Below are 23230 nucleotides of genomic sequence, written 5' to 3'. Positions count from 1 at the left end.
CCTTCTAAGTCTCTTCTCTCAGACCATGAACCCCCAAAACTCTATGAGAGCTCAGATACCCCCACTCTGGGTCCTGTAGCAGCTGTGCTGTCCCCATGATTTCTCAATCTGCCTGTCCCTCATCTGTTCTTTCTGTCCTTATGGCTGGGAACTATTTGAGGGTCTGGGTTAATTTTCAATAGCTCCATTACTTAACTCAGCTTCTGAAACAGTACATGCTTATTAGGTGCACGACATTAGGAATGTGTACATTGCACAAAGCACAACAATAGGTAATTTAAGAAGTACCAAGCATAGTAAGCTCCTGATTGCCCTAAAGAAGGCTCCAGTTAAGATTCAACCATTCTCATATGTTTAACAGGTGGTTTTTGAATGTCTGGTTGGTTCTGGGTTGCCAACAATTTGAAATTACAGATGAGTATTTTAAAATATATATAAAATTAAAAATTATTTGTCTTGAGTGCTAAAAGGTAGGTTTGTGTGACAATGAGGTAGGAAAAGTGGCTAGATCCGAAGATCACTTAAAGAGGCTGGTAAAATATTTCAGCCTATTTTATATTAAAAAAAAGACCCTCTCCCCCACTTTTTTTTTCCTTCCTGTCTGCTCATTCACTCATCTGGGAGTTATCTGTGTCTGTGTATTCCAACCATTTTATTAGGTACTTGGAATATAAACATAAATGTCACACCCTCCCCAGGAAATGCACCTCACTAAATAATGCTCAGAGGCCAGTTCTCTGCTGAGCCAAACGTTTTAGTCCAATGCTTATCTTCAGTATAAAAACTCATCTTGGTGGGACAAGGGCATCTTCGTTTATAGAGTTTTTATTTCTTCTCTCAAGCTGCGTTCCTTTGCTAAGCCCGAGGGACTTTTGACTGTAAGAACGCTCAGGCTACACACGGCGGGGTGGAGGGGGCATCGGAATGTGGACAAATTTCTGGCCGCTGGACAGGCTCATGAAGTTTTATGTGAAGTCTAGAAGTGCTCAGAGTGGGCCTTATTTTTTGAATGGTTGTCGAAGGGATTTCCATGACCAAAATAACACAACTATGCTAAAAATCCTGTGACCTGATAAGAAATCCCTTTTCCAGGTTCTTGGCAACATCATTTAAAACTCAACATGATTCTCCCTTCTCAGAACTAACACTTCGTATCTGAATGACTCGTCTGACATTTGTCATGTACACATGGCCTTGTGGAGTCGGTTACATTTTCATTGTTCCTGTCTCACTTCTTCGACTAGATTATAAACTCTTTGCGGATAATAAAACTAACAGGGATAAGAGTTAAAATTTACGGAAGGCCTCTCTGTGCCGGGCAAAATTCTAAGCACTTCTCATGTTTTAATTCATTCACTCTTTACAACCACCTGAGTCAGGTATTTCATCCTTATTTTCCTGATGGATGGAAAACTGAGACCCAGAGAAGTTTGGCAGCTCCCCCAGGTCAGAGCAAGCCCAGTTCCTGCCCACTTAGCTTTTTTTCCCTTGTGCAGCTTCTCCAGGTGTCACCTGCTTTACCACCCAGTGACTTGCATATGAAAAATCCTCCAAACACATATATGCTTATCTGGATCACGGGTCATGTTTCTTTACATATCTATTTGGCTGCACAAATAAAGGCTGATAAAAATGTGCTTATAGGAACTGGGGATTGGTTCAGTGGTATAGCATGTGCTTAGGGTGCATAAGACTCTGGGTTCAATCCCCAGCACACAAAAACAAAAATTACAACAACACACACACACACACAAAACCCCAGAAACCATTATATATATATATATATAAAAATTATGTTGGGGAGGTGATAATGGGGATTGAACTCAGGGGCACTCAACCACTGGGCCATATCTCCAGCCCTATTTTGTATTTTATTTAGAGACAGGGCCTCACTGAGTTGCTTAGCACCTCACTAAATTCCTGAGGCTGGCTTTGAACTTGTAATCCTCCTGCCTCTGGGATTATAGGTGTGCGCCACCACACCTGGCCAGAAATAAAAATTTTTTAAAATGTGCTTATAAAAATATAAAAACTAGAATTTATATAATAAAGCATAAAACATGGTATGGATGTGTGCTAAGATAGTATAAAAAAGTTAGGTTCTTGTGCTTAACCAAAAGTTGGTGAGACAGAAGGACTGAAGCAAGATCTGAAACCTGAAGGAGTTCTATGAGGAAAAAAAGTAAAAAGAAGAAAAAAAAAATTTTCATATCAGGGATGCCAAAATAAGGATGTGAGAAAATGGAGAAAGAATTTAAAAGGGGAAAATAGAGAAGAGAGGAGGGTGATTCAATGTCAGGGAGGTGGGCAGAAGATCAAGTGTGTGACATAGCTGAGAGGGCAGGCCAGTCCCTGGCCACAGAAAGTTGGGTCAGGGCTGTGGGAGGAGAGAGGGGACACCTGGAGAAGTCACTCTGACTGACGTGGTCAGTTGCCCCCTCTGATTCCCTCTGTCCAGATTTTCTGCTCTATTTTTAAAATGCAGAAATTTTAGGTAAACTTTTCAGTTCAATAAATGTTATTTTTTATTCTAATACTGTTTGAAAATATTTTGTAGTCAAGAACCACATTTGGTCCATGTCTGGGCCTGTTCTGGTTAAAGACCTGCAATTTGCAGCCTGAGCCAGAATGAATGAAATGATAGAAACATCTAAGTCTTAACTCAGAACCTGCTGGCATGCCTCTCTCTCTAGTGGGGATTATTCTGTAATCAAACCGAATTTTTTCTGCCCTGCATAATGGGGTTATGTACTAGAGAAAATGTGCTGTGTGGATGGAAACTAGGACCTTGCTACTAAATTGATGTTTGTGGCTTAGCAGCCTGAGCATCATCTGGGAGCTTGGTAGAAACTCAGAATCCCAGGCCACACCCCAGACTTTCCTCTGTCAGAATCTGCATTTTAACATCTCCAGGTGTTCTACGTGCACATTAATGTTTGAGAAGCACCAAATTTAGTGAACTTAATGTTCTTGTTTTTAAAGAGCCCTTGAAGAAGAAGCATATTAGCAAAAGTTTGAGTAGACAGCAACATTTCAGAGAAACTTTAATGTTACTAGTGGAACATGGGATGGAAAAAGATTCACTCCTATACTGAAGCTTCAACAGAGCAGTTAATATGGTAATGCTGACATATTTAGTAATGTATTCACAGTGTTAAGTTCTTTACAAGAACTTGGTCAGCCAACTACAAGGCTTAACACAGATAGTGCATTTATTTGGTAATCAGTAAATTACCTTATATAGTCAGTAAAATGTTGAATCCTAGACAACCGATAAGATCATTTGTTTTCACGTGTATTTTCAATATTGTGCTCAGCTTCAACTATAAATTGAATACAGTGACCTTTTGGAACTCTATGAAATTGACTGCATTTCCTAAGATTCCATGGTTTCAATTACCATAAATTTTTGATATTAGGCCCACACAGCCATTGCTTTGGCCTCAGCATAAGAATATGGTACGGTTGGTTGATAATACCGTCGGCACCAGTGCAACATGTGGCTACTACTGTGGGCGGGCATGTGCATCCCCATCAGAACTTCCTGTCAGGTACAAGAACAATATGCCATTTACCAAATCAAGTCTAATCACCAATGCGCTGCAGATGCCAAGGAGTTTTAGTCAAGTGATGGAAACTGTGTTCTAGGTTGCTCGCTGGATCTGGAGTTTGTGAGATGGATAAGTCAATTAGTGGTCCCTCAGTTTATTAGCAACTTAATTGTCAGAATGTAATGAGATTTTTGAACTGCAACAACTCATTAGAAACCATGAAACAGTGACTTTTTTTTTCCTAGAAGAATATTCATTGAGCTGTGTTTTCGCCCAAAGAAATCTTAAAAATGAAATTAACAGTTAAATTTTAAATTTCTATCTGTAAAAGTGTAAGGATGTCTGAATTCTGTCACTGGAAAAATGCTTGGGAAAATTTAGGGTCACTCAGGACAGGAAACTGGGTTCAAATTCCTACTCTGCCACATGTTTGTTATATGACCTTTCTTAAAGTACTTAAACTCTGGAAGCCTCAGTCTCCTAATCTGTAAAATGGTGATGTAATTGTTATTAGGCCCACACAGCCATTGCTTTGGCCTCAGCATAAGAATATGGTACGGTTGGTTGATAATACGGTCGGCACCAGTGCAACATGTGGCTACTACGGTGGGCGGATAAAAGGGAATGATCTGGGCAAAGTGCTTAACAATATCCTTAGCCCAAGAAAAATTTAGTCAATGACTGTGACTGTCACTCATTTGTTTGTAAACCTAGACATTTTTCTTGTCTTGCCTTTATTTTGAAATGTTTGATTTCATCTTTCAAGATTGAAGGTGTAATCATTAAAAAGCACTGTAGCCCAGGGTATTATCTACTAGTCAGAAGGCTGCATCTTGCGGCCATGCTTGTACTTTATAGGAATCCTGTTTCTGCCAAAGCAGGAGCTGACTTTTGAGTTCCCTGGTAGCTGGAGGTTGCTCTTATCTGGCCTATATGGTCTTTATGGCAACATGAGTCCAATCACTTCACAGGGACTCAAGGAGAAATCTTGCTTCTCCTCTAGTGCTTTATTATATATACATGTAGCTACAGAAGACCTTGGCAATGTTTCACAATAAAGAGCTGTTGGCGTTGTGAGTGGTGATTAAAACTTTAATTCACATTTCAAAGACAGTGATTATTTTCTGAAGTCCACAGCCCCAAAAAGTAGTATAATAAGAATAAGAGTTTTTCATTTACAATTAAAATTAGTCTAACATTAGGGATTCTTCCATTTTTTTTCTTCTAATTCCCTTTCTTGATTTTCATTTCCATATTTTTCGGTTTAGTTTTTTTTTAACCTCATACAACATACAAATAATCATGTTACTTTGCAGATGAATGAATACTGGCTAGCTAGGATGCTATAAACAGCATGAAGACTGGGATACTGTCCACCAGGTTCACTGCTGTGTGCTCACACACCTGAGACACCTGCCTTCCAAAACACACTTTCTAAATCTACAAATGAATAAAAGGAGAACTAAATGAGTACAGCCAAGTAAAACATGGCCATGGCCTTTAAGAACCTACATATGTATATGACCTTTTCCCTTATTTTATTTTATTTTTTTGGTACTGGAGATTGAATTTTGGGGCTCTTGACTACTAAGCCACATCCCCACCCCTATTTAGTATTTTAAGTCTTCTCTTTTTTTATTGAGACAAAATATTTGTACATATTTGTGGGTACATTATAATTTGATGCATGCATATGATAATGACTGACTTTTTCTTTAATGATATCAATAATTTAAGGAAAATACCTATAGTTTTTATTGAAGACTATTATTATTATTATTATTATTATTATTATTTTGGTACTGGGGTTGAACTCAGGGGCACTCAACCCACTGAGCCATATCCCAAGCCCTTTTTTGTATTTTATTTAGAGACTGGGTCTCATATAGTTGCGTAGCATCTTGCTGTTGGTGAGGCTGGCTTTGAACTCAATGATCCTCCTGTCTTAGCCTCCCAAGATGCAGGGATTACAGGTGTGTACCACCACCACAACTGGCCCCTAGTCTTATTTTTAAGAAAATATTTTAATTAGCTTCTTCCTGTTACATGTTCAAACACAATAAGTTTCCTTTTCACATATATCCTTTGTTTGTATTTCCTATGACTGGGTGGTTCTTGGTAACTTTTTAAAATGACATTGTTGTCCTAGTTCAGCTGTTGTGAATTTAAGGCAATATCTCGGAGTCTTTTACCATCTAAGCTAAACCTAGTTTATAAGGATTGTGATATGGCTCATCTTAGGTAATAAATTAAGTTCTTATGTCATAGAGTTTCCTGGGGTTTCTTCTTAAGTTTTTCTCATTTATGACAGTAACACTTATCAAGTGATTTTACCTAAGGAACGTCATTAAAGAAATAGTTGGAAATATTTAGCTGGTATTCATTTGATGGTGTCCTTCATGCCCAATGTTTCATTGAATCCTTACCATGATGTCATCAAGAAGTGGTCTCCATGTTTACAGGTTGTACAGCCCAGATGCCTCCACAAGGGACCCATGCCTATAGAGGTTAAAATTAGAACTTGAATTCTATTCTTGCAGGGCAAAATCTCATCAAGTTTTGACTACTACTTTGGAATTATTCACAATGGACATACTGTTGATGGGAATAGCAGCAAAATGAGAGTGCCTGGGTGCATGTTTCAGGAATATTGACTGCTCTTCCAAGCCAAACTGAGCAGCAATTGATGCTATAAATGGCATCAAATTATTTTGCCATCAGTTGCTAAAGGCTAGTGTTTTCCTATTGTGCCTGGAGGTGAAGGCATCTACTCTTGGGCTACCCCAAGCTAATAGCATTGGATCTTTTATCCCTGAGCAGATTACAGCTGGATGACATTATCCCAACAGACAGCCCTGGTAGTTTTTCTACCACCGTTGATATCAGCTAAGGCAAAGAGGATTCCAGGAACAGGTTAGTGGGAGGGCATCACGGTTTCTCCCCTGCTCCAGTGGCTTTGTGGTATGGAATCTCATACAGATTCTGTGACTGGTTTATACAGGTTTGTTGTAGTCTACCTGCTATTGTGAAGTGTTATGAGGAAGAAATAAATTTAAGTCAAGCGTTCAACTGTATAAGCATGGCACTTGAGAAATTCAGTAGATATTTTTTAATGATTTTATCTGAAATGCATGAATCTTTAGTACTCCAGTTTTACACAATGCTTCTTAACTCTTCCTCAAAGTACATAGTCATATATATATGTTTAATGTCCAATAGCCTTATTGGATACCCATGAAAGGTTTCATTGCTACTTTTTTTTTTTTTTTTTTTTTTTACAGATGAGAAAAGGCCCAAGGAAGGTCAATTAGAAGCTGAGTCCGTGAAGTTGGCTTGTCCTGATCTGACCTTAACTAATTGACCTTAACACTTGAGCTTTTCTCTGGCTCCTCTTTCCCCACACCACAAACACGAGCATACACCTTGGATTTTTATTTTTTAATTGATTTAGGTTACAGTCATCTGAAGTCTCAGCTCTTGTAACACTTTGGTGTTTATTCTTTCAGGTGTTTCTCAGCGTATGTGCCTAGGCCATGGGCGGGGCAGTGCTATTTGCTTACTTCCTTGATCGGCTTAATAATATTTAATGGGTATGCTTCCTTTTAGTAAAAACTTACCTAGACCATCGTTTTCATGGACGTGAAGCATTCCACTCCAGGGAGTCCCCGGATGTCTTTTTATCATTACACCCATCATCTCACAGCCTGTCCAACCTCTGGCCAGAGGCAACTCTAATGTTGTCTCTGATGATTTTTTTTAAAGTTTGATATTAGCAGTCATTGTAATGAGGTTCTTGCTGCTAGGTTGTACCCATCGTATACCAAAGAGGTCTGATGAGTAGACTTACAAGTTGAAGAAAGATCTGAGCAGGGAATTAAGGAGAGAACTGGTACTCAGAAAAGAGAGTTCCTTCAGTAAAGGGGACAGGCTTGGATGAAGAATCCACTCTTGGTGGAGCACAGGAGGGATTCTGGGGAGCTCAAAGTGGGTCAGATGGTCCTCACTGACAGGCAAGCCTTCTCTACTTCAGCCCACGGAATGGATCATAGCAAATATTTCCCATTTTTCTCAAAGGCTCTCCATTCAATCTTTTTATAATATTTATTTTTGAGTTGTAGTCAGACACAATATCTTTATTTCACTTATTTATTTTTATGTGGTGCTGAGGATCGAACCCAAGGTCTTGCACGTGTAAGGTGAGCGCTCTACCGCTGAGCCACAACCCCAGCCCTCTCCATTCAATCGTTCATGGGAGTAAGTGAAGCTCAGTCCAAACTCCCACCTCCAAAAATACTGATTTAATTGTTCTTGGATGAGTCCAAGCAAAAATAGATTTTTCAAACACACACATGATTTTCTTATAGCCAAAATTGAGAGTTACTGCTGTACACGCATCTTTTATTTTGTATAAAAGAGAGTAGAGGACTATTCTTGGAGTCAGGGTTTTGTACTGTAAGTTATATTTTCAACAGTTTTAAAGATTTAAGTGTTTTTAGGTTATCTCAGTGAGAAATACTTCCTTAGAAAAATATTCATGCTCTGGTTTTATACATCTGATTTTAAAATATTTTTAGCTTTCTTTAATTGTCTTAACTTTTCATTTATTCCTCACATTTTTGTTTGTGTGTGTTTATAGTCAGTTAATTTGTTAATCATCTGTCTTCTCCTGCTAGAAGCACTCTGAGGACAGGGATTTTTAAATTATTTTGGTCATTATTATATCCCCAGTGTCAAGAAAGCCTGGTACACAGTAAGTACTTGATGAATATTTGTGTAACATTTCCTGACTCCCATTTTAATTCAAGAATCATGATTCCTAATTCCAAGAAGCTTATGATCTATTGAAAACACAGATAGGAAAATTAATAGTCATAGCTCACTATTTCTTTAGAACTCCATATGCTGGAATTTCACATTTTCAATACTTGAAGCAATGCAGAAGCTTAAAGTGTAGGGGAAAGACCTCACCATCATTTTCTTTTATTCTCTTGGGAAGCAACATGATAGGTAGCAAAGCAAAAGAGCCCATTGACCCAGAGCAAAAGCAGCCTTAGATTAGTTACTAATAGACCTTGAGGAAGCCTGTTTAACCCTTTGGGTGTCTATGTTCTCATCTCCAATATCACATCATTGGATGACTTAACTCTTTGCAGAACTTATTAGTTGATATTTCTGTGTTATTTCAGCCTGGCCTATTATTTAATGGGAGTTGTTAAGTAAGTCATTAAGTGACATTCTTTTTTTTTTCTTTTCATTATCTGCAACTCTGGAATTTTTATCCAGATTGGTTTGCCCCTCCCTTTCTTGTTATTGCCCATGCTATTTTGGGGCTATATGCTTTTTGAGTCCCATATCAAACTCAACAACAACAACAACAACAAAAACAAACACCCTCTTTGGTGTTATCAGTCACTTTGTTTAATCCAAAGTCACATGCTACTTCTCTGCACGCTCACCACAGATGCATACAAATCACCCACAATCATGAATGAGTCTGCATTTAGAGCCGATTCAGTGGAAAGTATTTAAAGATTCTTCACGAAGGGTTCACTCAGTCTGGCATTAAAAGAAGCTCAGTTTCTAAATCCTAGGAGATTGCAAACTCAGATGCTTTGGAAACCTAAACCTTGTAGAATTCTTAGATGCAAAGTCATTGAGAAAATGAAGCTCTCATATTGTATTTATTTGGCAAGTCTTTATTGACAGCTCACGACTGTGCAGAACTCCTAAGTGGAATAGGAAAGTTGCTCAAGGAGTCTTAGATCCAATCTCCCACTCTAAATGACTCCTGCTTTCTTGGGGAAGGGCCAGGGAAGAAACAGGGGATTATCAGGAAGCATACTTTGATTTCCTTTACCCTGGTTGGCCCCACCGTGAGGGCAGACTTGCCCCTGAATAGCTTCCAGCTTGAGGCCATTTTTTTTCTTTCTAATGCTATTGCTAGGATACTGCAGTAATCAGATCATTTCACAATGCCTGTGTCTTAGTGTACCCAACCTGAAATCCCATCCACACCCAAGTGTCAGAGACCTGCAGCTGCAGATTCACATACATCTCGTGGTGCTAAGTCTTTGTGAACAAGTCACGTTGGCCTTTCCAAAGGTGCCTTCTAAGCACTTCTTTTAGGCAGAAAATGAACTATCTTGTAATTTTTTAGCTGTAATAGAGAATTATTATAAACACTGCTTGCATAGTCTAAAAAACACTGCTTATGCCTGTGGTTAGCATAGTCTACTAATTTACAGCAAGAAAGCCTTATGAGTTATTTACAGTAGGCCTCCTTTCTGAAGTCTTGGTGCTGATGTTCTGATGATTTGTGCTAATGTGTGATGTTTGTTAAATATTTTGACTACACCCTCCTTCCCACTTACAACTAATAATAAGTATGAACAATTAATTTTTGCTCATTGCAAGTCCCTACCTTGGGACTTTTAAACTTGCTTTTACTCATTTCTCTGCCTAGGACATTTCTTTTTTAGGTAATGTAGCTGCTATATTAAATGCCATCCCCCCATCCATATATAACATATATATATTTGTAGTTACTAAGGGAACTTGCATAGGTTTTTCTGTTCTCTCTGTGCATATATATACATACATACACACACATGTTCATATATATATATATAAACATGTAGCTAAATATAGGGGCTGCTGGACTTGTTACCTGCCATCCTCTCTCCAGCAGACTAAACTGTAAGTTCCTAAAAACAGATAATAACATATACTAGGCAATCATAAAACCAGACAATAGGGTAAACCAAGCTTTTTTTTTTTTTTTCTGGTGGTGCTTGGGATTGAATCCAGGGCCTTGTGCATATGAGGCAGGCACTCTACCAACTGAGCTATATCCCCAGCCAGTATTAAAAAATCAGATAATACCATATACTAGGCACTCAAGTAAGTGTAAGCAATAATATATATTATTTACAAATATATGTATATATTTGTAAATGTGACATAAGCTTTCATGTTTGTGCACAGATGGAAGGTGTGTCAACAAGAGATACTGTGTTCAATGTGGTATTGATTTCAAGCAATCACTTCATGTACTTGATCATAACTAACCATGCTTCTTCAATCTAGTATCTCAAACTTGATAAGTAACTGGTAGGCACTGATCTTTATACAAACTGTAGGATTCTGAGCATTCATGTATAGTTTTGACCATACAGTTTATATATTGGGTAGGTTATAGTGTATAAAAAGTTCTTCCTTTACCCCTTCATTTCTTCATATCCTGTTCCCAGCTCAAATTCTTTTGAATTAATGGTCCATAATGGGGCTCAGACTTGTGTATTTCTATCTAGGGACCCTGATTGTTCCAACAAAGCATCTAGGAATTTCTAGACATCAGGATGAGTTGGACTTGTTGAAAGATATCTTATAGGAGAAAGAAAGCTTAGAATAGGATTTGAGATAGGGATAGTATATAAGCAAATATAAGGAAAGGAAAGAACATTCTAGTGGGAAAGTCAGCTATTCCCAGTAGGACCAGAGATAGGCTGTGAGTTCACATGGACCAGTAACATAGAGTGATAAGCAATTTCAAAGCAACTTCATCTTTCTGCACAGAAGACCAACTCTGCTTCGTGGGATATAACTACATCCATCACCTTAGTTTTATCTGTTGGTAAATAAATAATATGCCTTTCTAACTCATTTTGCATCCTCTGATTTAAAATAGATTGTAATCGTGCATGTTTATGCCCATTTTGTTCTAATAGTCTCTTCAGTAAAATTTTAATATATAAAAGAAGGGAGTGAAAATAATATTTTTTAGCTATATCTGATTTAATACCAATTCTTCCTCTCATTAGCCATGTGATTTTAGGACCGATAACAGTGTTAAATGGATTGTTTAATGAAATGATGCATAGATAGATATTAATTCAGCATCAAACACATAGGAAGCATTCAGTAAAGATCAGCAGCTATTTGCCGTTTTAAAATTAAGGTAACATTTTTTTTTCCCTAAGAGAATTATGACACTATTTAAATGGAAAGAAAAAAATATGTTGGAGTTTAAGATAATGATAAGTATCTTGTAACTATCTTAGCAACTGATTGTTTTGTACTTTGCTTTGGTCATAGAGGATTGAGAAAATCCTGTTTCATAAAAATGAGTGTTTTTAAGTGGTTTTAACAGGTTTTAAACTGTTCATCCTCATTTTTCAAAATATTTGCTTTTCTCCCAAGACAAGCACAGAATGATTCTGTTTTGATGGTTAATGCTATGGTGAGTCTCCAATATGTTAATGATAAGACAAATAACACATCTAAGTGTGAGCATGGCTTTCTAAAAAGTAGTTATATTGGTATTTAAATACACAAAATATACCTTATACTACAATATTGATAATCAGCCCTTACAGCAATTGCACTGATGTTCAGGGTTCCACAGAATACAGTTTAAAAACTCCTGGCTGAGAAAAGTGACTTTTGAAACTGATAATATTGTTAAATGAATTGTTTAAATGAAATAATGCATATACAGAAATTGATTCAGTTTTAGACACATAGGAAGAATTTAGTAAGAATTGGCTGCTAATTGCCATTTTAAACTTAAAATAGCATTTTGTACTTTGCTTTGTTTCTGTTCTGAATGAATAGAAAAGAGTGAAGTTGGGATTTGAGACAGTGATCAGAATCTTCTAACCTCTCTTAGCACCTACTACAGCCCCACTTGTAGTGGTGTTGGGTGGCGAGGGGTAGCTCTGGTTTTTTTACACTACACCAATAGTTTCCTCTTAATTGGTGAGCTGAGACTCCTGTAGGGGCCGATAGTAAGTTTATTTGGCATGATTTCCTCTTCAAAAAACCATGTTGGCTCTTTTAAGACATTTGCAAATTGACTGCTTGTTGATATATACCAGTATACTTCCAAAAAACAGAGTTGGGAAGAATGAATCTCTGCATTTACAAGACTCACTCCACCCTTTACAAGAGATGGTTGTCACATTTATTCCAACTCAAAGCCCAGTGAATAATTTCCGAATTAGCCACTCTGTTCAAATTTCTTCTTTCCGGCTCAGAATATATTGGCTACTTACCTGGTCCATCAGCTAGTTTATGTGAGATAAAGGCAAGCTTCTTTACAATCACAGTCTAAAATGAAGATTATTAAGAAGACAAAGGTGCTCAGCATGGGGAATACAGAGAAAATAACAACAAAAGAAGAATGGAAAGTTACATTATATTCTTAGGAATTTAAGTTATTCTTATTCATTTTAATTAGGCATCTACTACATGCCATGTCTTTTTTTTCTCCCTGCAGTGCTGGAGTGGTGGGGATCAAATCCAGGGTCTTGCTCATGCTAGGCAATCCTTCTACCTCTGAGCTGTACCCACATCCCTATATGCCAGGTACCTTCACAGTAATCAAATAGGCCTCACAGCGATTCTATTTTAGATAGCCTTTTGGATAAATCACTAAGATTGATGTTGAGCTACAGAGATGAATGCCAAAAAGAAAAAATAAATTTGGGAAGGAAGCTAGGATGTCTCCAACACAGTTGGAAAGGTGTCACCGAGAAGGTGACATTTAAATAAAGGAAGGAATGAAAGGGAAACCCTGTGACTATCTGTGAAGAGACCCTCCTAAGCAGAGGAAGGAGCAAGGGCAAAGGCCTTGGGACAGAATTTCTGGCTCTTCTGTGAGCCAGTGAGGAGGTCAGAGGACTGCAGAGGATTCAGGTAAATGGGGTGTTGACGATGTATGATGATAAGGTGGTGGAGCGTGTTCACATTCCCTAGTTAGCCTGTGGTAGTCTGGGTTAAGCCCTGAGTAGTTGATCACACCCTCAAAATGTCCTGGTTTGGATGATAAAATATGGTGGTCCTAGGATAATAGGTCACTCTTAGAATTTTGGGGTTTTTTTTTAGGGACATAGAAGTCATGGGGTGGGGATTGGAGGTGGTCAGAAGAGGAGCAAGACATGACCTGGGTTTTTTCAGTGCCTCTTCGTCTCCAGTGTTGGACATGGAGTATTGGGGTGGACTGGCAAGTGGAAGGGGTCAAAAATCCTGCACCCTGCTTTTCTCTTGGTTTAAACGTGAGGATGACTGAGATGCTGGCTGGAGCTCTACAAGTCTAATTAGCCTCCTGTTTGATGCACTACCCATTGTGAGAAACAGGAAGCATCTCCTCTGCTGGTCCCTACTGATCCCAAATAGCTCATTTGCTTGCACCAACCAGGGTGTTCAGGCATTTCCGTGCAACCTCTGTTTATTTACACTTTTGGCTCTCCTGTAACCTCTCCAGAATAGCAGACTCCACATGTTCAGCACATATGTATTAACTCATGAATGTGTGATATAAACTAATAAGTTGGAATGGAGTCTAAGTACAGATGTGATATAAATTTTATGCCTGCTTAAATAGCAGCATACGTATTCATGGGAATTAAATGGATTCCCACAGGTCTAAATATATCAGTGGAGGAAATTCTTCAGATTTGTTTGTATTTTATTTCCATTTGGTTTCTATTTTATCTTTGTGAGCATTACTCTCAGTTCTTGGTCACTGTTTCGCTCAGAGTGGATAATGGGGAGAAAGAACACATGTACTGATTAAATACTTTCATGTGTCAGCTACAGTTGCATATGTGAGAACAGACTCCAAAGATTGAAGTGTGTATGTATGCATTCTGTTTTAAATATGTGTACTTGGTAAATGAACTTGTGGATGCTGGGGGGAGGTATATGGATAGATATACATACATGATATTTCAAGTAGTCTTTATGCCCAAGAGTGAAATTAAAATTTGTTCTCTTTCTACTAGCCCCTAAATCCTAGTGACTTTAGCATTCAACTTACCTGTCCTGGGAATAAAATAACAAAATAACAATAAGCAAACTCCCAAAGCATTTGTAAGAAATGAATAGATACAAAAGTATTTTATAATATGTTGGGAAGGGCAAGGTGGTTTTTATTGTCTTGATTACTTTCTGTTGTACACATCTGCTTGAGATTTCTTTTTTTCTTTTTTCTTTTCTTACTTTTTTCTTTCTTTCTTTCTTTCTTTCTTTTTTTTTTTTTTTTTTTTTTTTAGGTACTGGGGATTGAACCCAGGGGCGCTTAACCACTGATCCATATCCTCAGCCCTTTTTAATGTTTTATTTAGAGACAGGTTCTCACTGATTTGCTCAGGGCCTCATTAAGTTGCTGAGGCTGTCTTTGAACTTGTGATCCTCCTGCCTTAGGCGTGTGCTACCATGCTTGGTCTCTCTTGAGATTTCTTAAGTCTTTTTTCCCTCATCTTCAAGTGTCTGTCCCTTACTCAAAGCCCTGTCTTCTGTGTGTTAAACAAAAAGTTAGTGGGTTATTTTAGAGATACTTATTGAATGGGGTGGGAGCTAGGAACCTATAAATAGTGCCATGTGGGGATTCTACATATTTCCTGATGGGCTGTGTGAGAGGGGAGGCAGACACGCTGTCAGTTCCCGCAACTGAATGTAAGGAAGAAAGAAAAACCACTGTGGATTGTGGAGAAAGAGTCAAGGGAGACAGAGAGAGTCGTATAAAGGTGGGCATTCCAAATATTTCACAAACCAGTCATGGTGGCGAGTGCCGGTAACCCCAGAAACTTGGGAGGCTGAGGTAGGAGGATCACAAGTTGAAAGCCAGCCTCAGGAACTTAGCAAGGCCCTGAGCAACTTATCAAAATAAAAACAAACAGACAAATAAATAAAAATAGGCTAGGGATATGGCTTAGTCATTAAGTTCCCCTGGATTCAATCCCTGGCACAAAAATAAATAAATAAATAAATAAATAAATAAATAAATAAATAAATAAATAAATAAATCTAAAAAAAAATTAACAGCCTCTTCTGCAGAGGCTCCAATCACTCAAAGCAGAAATGTGCAATAAACCATCAGGAGACATTTTCCTGCTTATAATGCTTTAAAAAATCTAATAACCTCACATTTTATTTCATCGGATTGGTCTGGATTACCTTTTAATTTCATTTCAGAAAATAACTTAGTTTCTCTTTATTTTGAATTCAGCTTCTTAAAACTCTTGAATCCAACCCTACACATCAAAACCCAAACCAAAATTTATACATCATAACATTTTATTTTGTTTTTTTGTTTGTTTGTATTTGTACATGAAACCATGTATGGAACTTTATGTGTGGAGATTCAGGAGTGGGACATCTATTATCAATTATATTTCTTCTTTCAACTCGTAAATCGATCATAAAAGTTGCTTCCCTGTTCAGTTGTTTGAACTCCTGGTGGGGCCTAGTGGAACAAATAATCCAAAATAGTGGATAATCCAAGATGTCATTTATATTTGGCTTTGGAATACACTACCAGATGTTACTCTAGCAGATTTCCCTTCCTAATTAGGCCTCACTTAAAGTAGAAGTTAATTTTGTCTTCATTAGCTGTTTCCAAATCAGCAGGATAGGGCAAGGAGGAAGCCCAGGGCATGCTGGGTATTTGGGGGAAGGTGGCCCAGCACTAAAAGTCGGCAGTAGATCCTGCTCAAGGAATGAAATTCAAGTGCGGGAACTCAAGATGATGGGCATGTACACTGGAGTGTTTATGAACACCGTCTTGAAGAATTCTCAGGGTTTATCAACTCGTTTTTTATCCTATTAATCATCAATCCAAAAAAAATCCATAATGGGAATTAGGCAAAAAAAAAATCCAAAAAATAAAACAAAAAACAACAATAAAAAAAACCCTGAAATTTTGTACAGAAAAAAAATAGAGGCTCAGAGAGGCTAAGTGACCCCTCACACAGATCAGTCTCTGAGTAAACAGTACCTAAGAAGAAACTGAAACTGATTAATGAATGATAAGAAGACCCCCCCTGTTTCCTTCTTATTGATGATTTGAATAATGAGGTAGCAAGAATTCTCCTGGCCTAATTCGCATTAAGAGAGCTAAGATAATGAAGCTGTGATTAAATGGCTATTAAACTATTTTTATCAAACAGAGATCAAGCAAGTGTGAGAATCTGGGGACACCGAGTGTAATTGCAATTCTACAAGATGCAGATAAAAATTACTACCATAAGCAGGGCAGGGTCCTTCCATAACAGGCCACATTTAAAAATCTTTGGGATACCACATGCAGTTTTCACTCTGTGCTGCTGCCCTCAGGGTCAGTAAGCATCCCCAAGTCCCTCATCTCCTCCTTGATTCAGTGGCTTTCTCTGCTCTCTGGGGTGTGGAGTTGGGTGAGTTGAGCGCACGGCCTGGCCCATGCAAACCAGTTGGACAGTCTTTTTGTCACCTGTCCACACAATAGGAAGTTCCTGTTATCACACAACAGCTCCAGCACTGTAATCTGAAAGTGACTGTGGACACCCAAAGGAGCACTGTCCACCTTCTTTCAATTGTACCTTTTGAATTATGTCAGACCTAATCCAGGTCATATGGAAACCCAGCAGTCCCAAAGAGCAGTGCTGAGCCTTCAGATTCTGTTGACTGCTCTAAGCTCTCATTTATTGATGATGTGGCATGGGGTTGGAATCATTGTGGATTCTACACTTTGGATTGTGGGTATAAATGCCTGTGTATCATCTGTCACTGGAGATTCTTTACACCTGGAGGGAGGTTGTGTGGATGTGCCTTCTTTCTTCCTGGAGAGCCCATGGAGAGTGAAGTTTTACAGGCACAGAGACCTTGGTTTAGGTTGGAAGAAACAGCAGCAGAATAGCATTGTGTAAGGAGAAGCCAAGGTTGGACTCCCCCCACCATAGGCAATACTTCTCCATAGCCGAGGAGCTCAGCCACAGGGGCACCTGTTGGCCGGTTTTCCTCTTTGCCTTCTACGTCTGCTGCCAGTGCCAAGATGGAGCTAGGTGGTGGAGAGGTTGATCCTCACTTCTTTCCTTGCTCCTCTGCTTTCCTTTCTCTTATTTTTCAACTTGCACACAAGAAACATATTTTTTATATAAATTTCTAATTTCAAAGAATTAGCAAGCAGTATCACAGCCAAGTCTTTGAAAGGTTACCTTGCGATGTCATTTTACTGACTACTGCCTTTCCACACCCTGTCACTTGTGAACAGACGTGTGTTCATAGGCCAGTGCACCTCATCTATGGCGACTTTGATTTATTTGCTCTGTAAATTGGGACTGAAGCAATAATAGAAAGTGACATTAATTGTTTAACAGAGTCCTCTTTGTCATATCCATTGCCTTGTCTGGGACATGTGATTGTTGAATCTCATATGAAACTAATTGAAATTGCCACAGTGAGGGGCAGCGTCCACTCAACTTTGTGTTGTTGTTGTGTTTGTGTTGAGCTTCGACACAAAAGTGTCATCAATAAATAGCAAGATTTCTTCCCAGAACTCCATGATTAAAGAACATAGAGAGAATTTGAAATAATAATATTTTTCTTCCATAATTCAAAAAGAACTTTACTAAAATAAATGGTCTTTGAGAATTTCTGAGCCACTCACATTCAGGGATGATAATAAAAATATTTAACAATTACATTGAGCGGACATTGACTGTAAATAATGAACACAGACCTTCTGGTACACATTGATTGACTACGAGCCCTCCTTGCCCATATGAGTGTGCATGCCTGCTCACACACACTCACATGCATGTCATGCCAATCTCCCACACCCCCACATCCACCTCCTTCCATTGTGGTTCCAGTAGAGAGGAAAATTAAAGTAGTTGGTGGTTTAATCAGATCTTGTAAATTAATTATGACATTATCAAGCTCCAATATTTTTGCCATTGTATTTGGTGTACATTCACTCAGGCTTATTAAAGAAATTTGAGAAAACTAGTTAATTTAAGTGTTCTTTGTCATTTTGACTTGATTGGAATTATCATAGTTTGTTTACACAAGGGATAGAACTAAGGCACTATTGTATTATGTGATTGAAAGCAAATAGCAGCTTGTGATATTGCCAGAAAGCCAAACACAAAATTTAAATCACAGTAAACAAAATTACTCATTTATTGGTAAACATTTTTAACTGTTTTTCTTGAGTTCTTTTTGAACTTCAGTTAAAGAAGCCTTTTTGAATCATGGCATACCTGGAGAAATGTTCAGTTTACTGAAAATGTGTGTATGTGTCTGTGTGAACATGTGTATTTGACACAGTTTCAAAGAATATTTGATGGATATAGTATGGAGAAATTTATAGTCATTATTTCATGAGTTTGTGATGATTTAAAATAGTGTATATTTTATTTAAATATAATTATATTTAGAATAGTTTAATAGTCTGAATTTGACTGTTTGCATATTTGGGAACCTAAAGAGGAATGTGACTGGCATTTTTGGATATCAGAGTATAATTCTCTGCAGAAAATAAGGAGAAAATCTTTCCCTATCTTTATTATTAGGGCTACACAGGTAGGGATAGGAGAATCGGGGATGGCCATGTTCAATAAGCTCTGTTTTGAATTGAGTAGTTTGGATGCTACTGAATTGGTCAGTAAGTGGAAGTAAGTGTGCCATTTTGAAGTTGATAAATCACTTCTGGTCAGGACTGACCTTCTTCAGTGGCATCTAAGCTTCATTCAGTGGTCACACCACATGGTGTCCAAAGTACTTGACTCATAATCTCAAATCTAGGAGTAGCAGGGAGATGCATTTAGCAAATGTAAAAATGTGCACTGATATCCACCATGAGTACAAATGGCTCTTTTTGGCCTCTTGAGTCCAAAAGAAAAAGAAGCCTATAGTTTTACTCCCGGATAGAGACTGATTAGTAATGAGGGAAAACAATTTTTATGTGAAAATAGAATGTATACGTGATAAAACCCTGCCTAATTTCTCTAGTAATACAATTTGATTTTCTGATTAGCTGTCTTATTCTGTGATTCTTGTAATTTTGTCAGGTCAATTAACTGGAGTTCAGTGCTAGAGAGAAAGGAAGTGTGGGCACTGCTGGCTTCATTAGATGTCAGCAGCTTAGGTGCATTTTGTAATAGAATCTGTGTGGGATAATTTAGCACATATTGTTAATGTCATATCGAACCGAACTTTTAAAAAAAGGACTTTGGAAGCCAGTCAAATTAGACAAACAATATAAAGTGCTAAAAGAAGGAAAAGAAAGTGATCCACACAGACTATATTGTTGGCAAAAAAATGCAGATCAATGAATTATTCAGAAAGTAATCATTGACTATCTAGACTTTGTGCCCAGCCCTGGAACTGACTGTCCAGGTGCATAGAACTTAACACGTTCTCTTGTTTAGCAAGGTACACAATCCCAGGTTGGGAGTCCTTGAATGTTTTTCTGCAGAGGATCGAAGTTAGTACTCTCTTTTATAATCAATTTTTCACAAGTTCTTCCTTTCCACTGGAGGGTTCTTGGAAGGATGGAGTTTTGTCTTCTTTTCTCTTTGTATCTCTACCCCCTCCACTGGCTGTGGCACAAAATAAGGTGTTCCAAACATGTCTGTGGAATCAGTGACTGAAGATTAGTTTTCAATAGGTGTGTTGGTGAAACTGAATCTGGGAGGTGGAAAAGAATACTACCCTGGCCACAAGTAAAAGAGTGCATTTAAGTCATTACAAAATAAGATTCCACCTAGTAAGCAATCAGAAAAAGAGGGATTGAGGTAGTTGCAGAATTTAAATTTGGGGTATTGTTATCCAAACTAAAGAATTCAGGAGAAATAGCAGCTCTGTTGTGATAAAGGTCCAAAGTTTGGGTTTTGAAGCTGAGGGAGCTATTGTAAAGTAGAAATGTCCAGTAGGCAGTTAGAGATTTATGGCTAAAGTTGGGAGAGATGTCAGGGAGAGAAATAAATGATTTCAGAGTGTTCAGTGATGAGATTATAATTGAAATCAGGAAAGTGTGTAGATTCTCCTGGTATCGTTTTAAGTTTCTGGCAGTGTTCAAATGGAAGGTTATCTAAACATTTGCGAGGGTGCTGTATAGGAGATCTAAACACCACATCTGCAGATTAAATAGAGGATGATTAAGATTCTCTTCAGCCCTCAGATTTCCTAAATCTTACCATTGAGTTAGGAGACAAAGACACAAGTCTGTGGAAAGGTGAATGACACAGAATCACCCACAGCTGAATCAAGTGCTGACATACAGGCTGCTAAGCTGGACAGTCAGCAATCAGAGACCCGGTACTGCAGAGGTGTTCATTAAGCATGTGGTTCAGACCCAATATGAGTCAGGAGCCCGGGGAAGCCACGGTTGTCCTGTCCTGGCGAGGGTGCAGGATTCCACATACAGTTTACTCATTCTGTTGAACGCGTGCAGCCCGTGCTGATTAATAGTGCTACCCACCACCCAATGTCAACTCACTCCTGTCTTCTTCCACCTTCTTTTCTGCTTTTCCAGAAGATAGATGAAGAAAATGAGGCAAACTTGCTTGCAGTCCTCACAGAGACACTAGACAGTCTCCCTGTGGATGAAGACGGATTGCCCTCATTTGATGCACTGACAGATGGAGACGTGACCACTGACAACGAGGCCAGTCCTTCCTCCATGCCTGACGGCACCCCTCCACCTCAGGAGGCAGAAGAGCCGTCTCTAGTAAGAACCCTTCCTACTGTTCGACTCCCATGAGCCGCCTCTGGCTACCCGCTGCATGGGCATGATGTAGAAGGTTTGGATTTTAGACTGATGCCAAAACAATCCTGAGGCACACTCACAGTCGCACATTCTGCCATTCTCTGTTTAAAAGTCTTGATAATTCACTTTTTATGTAGTATTTTAAGTATTTTTAAAACCACCATTCAAGCTGAGGTTGTAGCTCAGTGTTACAGCACTTGCCTAGCCTGCAGGCAGTCCTGGGTTTGATCCTCAGAACTGCAAAATTATAGATATAGATAAATACAGATATATCAAATATAATTTTTTTGCTGTTTACATGTGTATGTTTTTATTTCTTAGTATTTATTTCACAGTGAAAACTTGAAAAAAGTAGACTAAAAAGGACTAAAAATTCATCTGTGATTTCAAAAAACCTATTGCATAAAAAAATGATTGGATTCTCCTTTGATTTAAGATATACCATGAACATGTTGGTAAAATTTTAAGTATATGCATGATTTTTAGTGGTCTCATAGTATTTTATTGTATGGGAATGTAATTTATTATGTAATTACTTATGGTTGGATATTTAGGCTTTTGCCTCCTATTTTTCAATATTATGAATTGTCTAATAATTGACATGCTTGCATTTTTATTCTTCTGCATACAATTCTAGAAATAGAGTTGTCGGATCTAGGGGTATGCAATATTTGAAGACGCTGGGTTCATATTTCTTATGAAGATTGGAAAAATAATAGCACATTTGCAACCTAAGTTACTTAAAATTTATGGTAGGCAATGAAGAGCGAATTTTCTTTTCAATGCAGTGCTAGACCAGAGTTTTATTAGTTCTAAGACACAGTTTACCTTCTCAGCTATGGTAGCCATTTGTCATTTGCCATAAATCTGATGTAAGAGCATGCTGTGTAAATTATGAAACGCCAGCATCCAGACTCTAGTAACATGCTTTGGTACACCATTTGGAGGCATAGTTTTCCCACATCTCTAGGTTTTAAAACGTTGAAAGAATAAACATGGGGACCTTACTTGTATTCCTTTCTATTTTGAGATTTTTGGTCTTGAGAATATCTCATATGTAATAGCCTCTTGTTTAATTTTGCCATTTCTCCACTTCTAGTGTCATTAGCTTTACTGTCTAATACTCTGATTTTTATATTGATAACCAGATGATTTTCATCTACACCATTTATTCAACTTGGGAGGGGGGTTGCTGCCCCAAAGACATCCTGTGTATAAGGGCAGGGAGATGCCTGAGAGTCATCCAGGCAAATGCAGAAACACATGGAGGACAGCCTTGTCTGTATCAGAGCCCTTGTCTTCCAACCTATATGCTGACCTACAGAACTTGGCTCACATGTCTTTTCTTTCCCTTCTGAGATCAGGATAGCCACTGTTTCTGCCCAAACATTCTGTGAGTCAGTCAATCTGGAGGGTTGGTTGTGAAACCTGTTAAAAGCATCACACAATCTTTCATGTATTGCCTCTTGATTGATTTGAGTTTTAGAGGAAAATTGTGTATCTGATTCCTATGCCCAAGTCCTCATTGAGCAAATCAGCATTGCTTAACTCATAGTAGTGCTTTGGAAATCACTTTAGGAACAACTGATTTATGATATCAAAAAATAATTTTAAAAATTCTGAACAATGCCAAGTCTCAAATGGAGGCAAAGGAACTATTTTCACGGTTGGTAGTACAATGCCAAACTTTTTCTTCACTTTTTAAAAAATGTTTCCTTGAGCACTATTGTGGTCAGGGGTGATAGAATTAAAGAGTGGTAGAGTTAATTTTTGTAATGATCATGAATTAATTCTAAAATTTCACTTGCTGATTTGAGTGTGTAAGAGACCCATAACTGCCTTGCTCTTTCCTTCCCTGATGTTCCCAGCTTAAGAAGCTCCTGCTGGCACCGGCCAACACTCAGCTGAGTTATAATGAATGCAGTGGCCTCAGTACCCAGAATCATGCAAACCACAATCACAGGATCAGAACCAGCCCTGCAGTTGTTAAGGTACCAGCATAAACGTTTTAATACAACAGGGGATAATAAGCAACATGTTGTTGCTTAAAGCTGTGAAACAGCCCCTAAGTTTGTATGTATTAATTCAACCGGGTCCTGCAGTCACCTCATAGATGTGACAAAGATTATGAAATGGGTTTCCAGAAGCA

The 23230-nt window shown here is 38.3% G+C and overlaps 1 protein-coding gene across 4 annotated transcripts in view; it reads left to right on the top strand.

The window, feature by feature from the left end:
- PPARGC1A (PPARG coactivator 1 alpha) overlaps positions 1-23230 on the top strand; it is a 609045-nt gene that overhangs the window by 547273 nt on the left and 38542 nt on the right. For all 4 annotated transcript variants that reach the window (XM_081303149.1, XM_081303148.1, XM_081303147.1 and 1 more), the window contains 2 exons: positions 20848-21042; positions 22950-23072. In XM_081303149.1, the coding sequence (XP_081159275.1) occupies positions 20848-21042; positions 22950-23072 (318 nt within the window). The remainder of the gene's footprint in view (positions 1-20847; positions 21043-22949; positions 23073-23230) is intronic.

This window comes from Spermophilus citellus, assembly GCF_964194105.1.
Source record: "Spermophilus citellus genome assembly, chromosome: 8".
Taxonomy (NCBI): Eukaryota; Metazoa; Chordata; class Mammalia; order Rodentia; family Sciuridae; genus Spermophilus; species Spermophilus citellus.
Note: the sequence above shows the minus strand (reverse complement) of the source record. Positions and strands in the feature narration are given on the sequence as shown.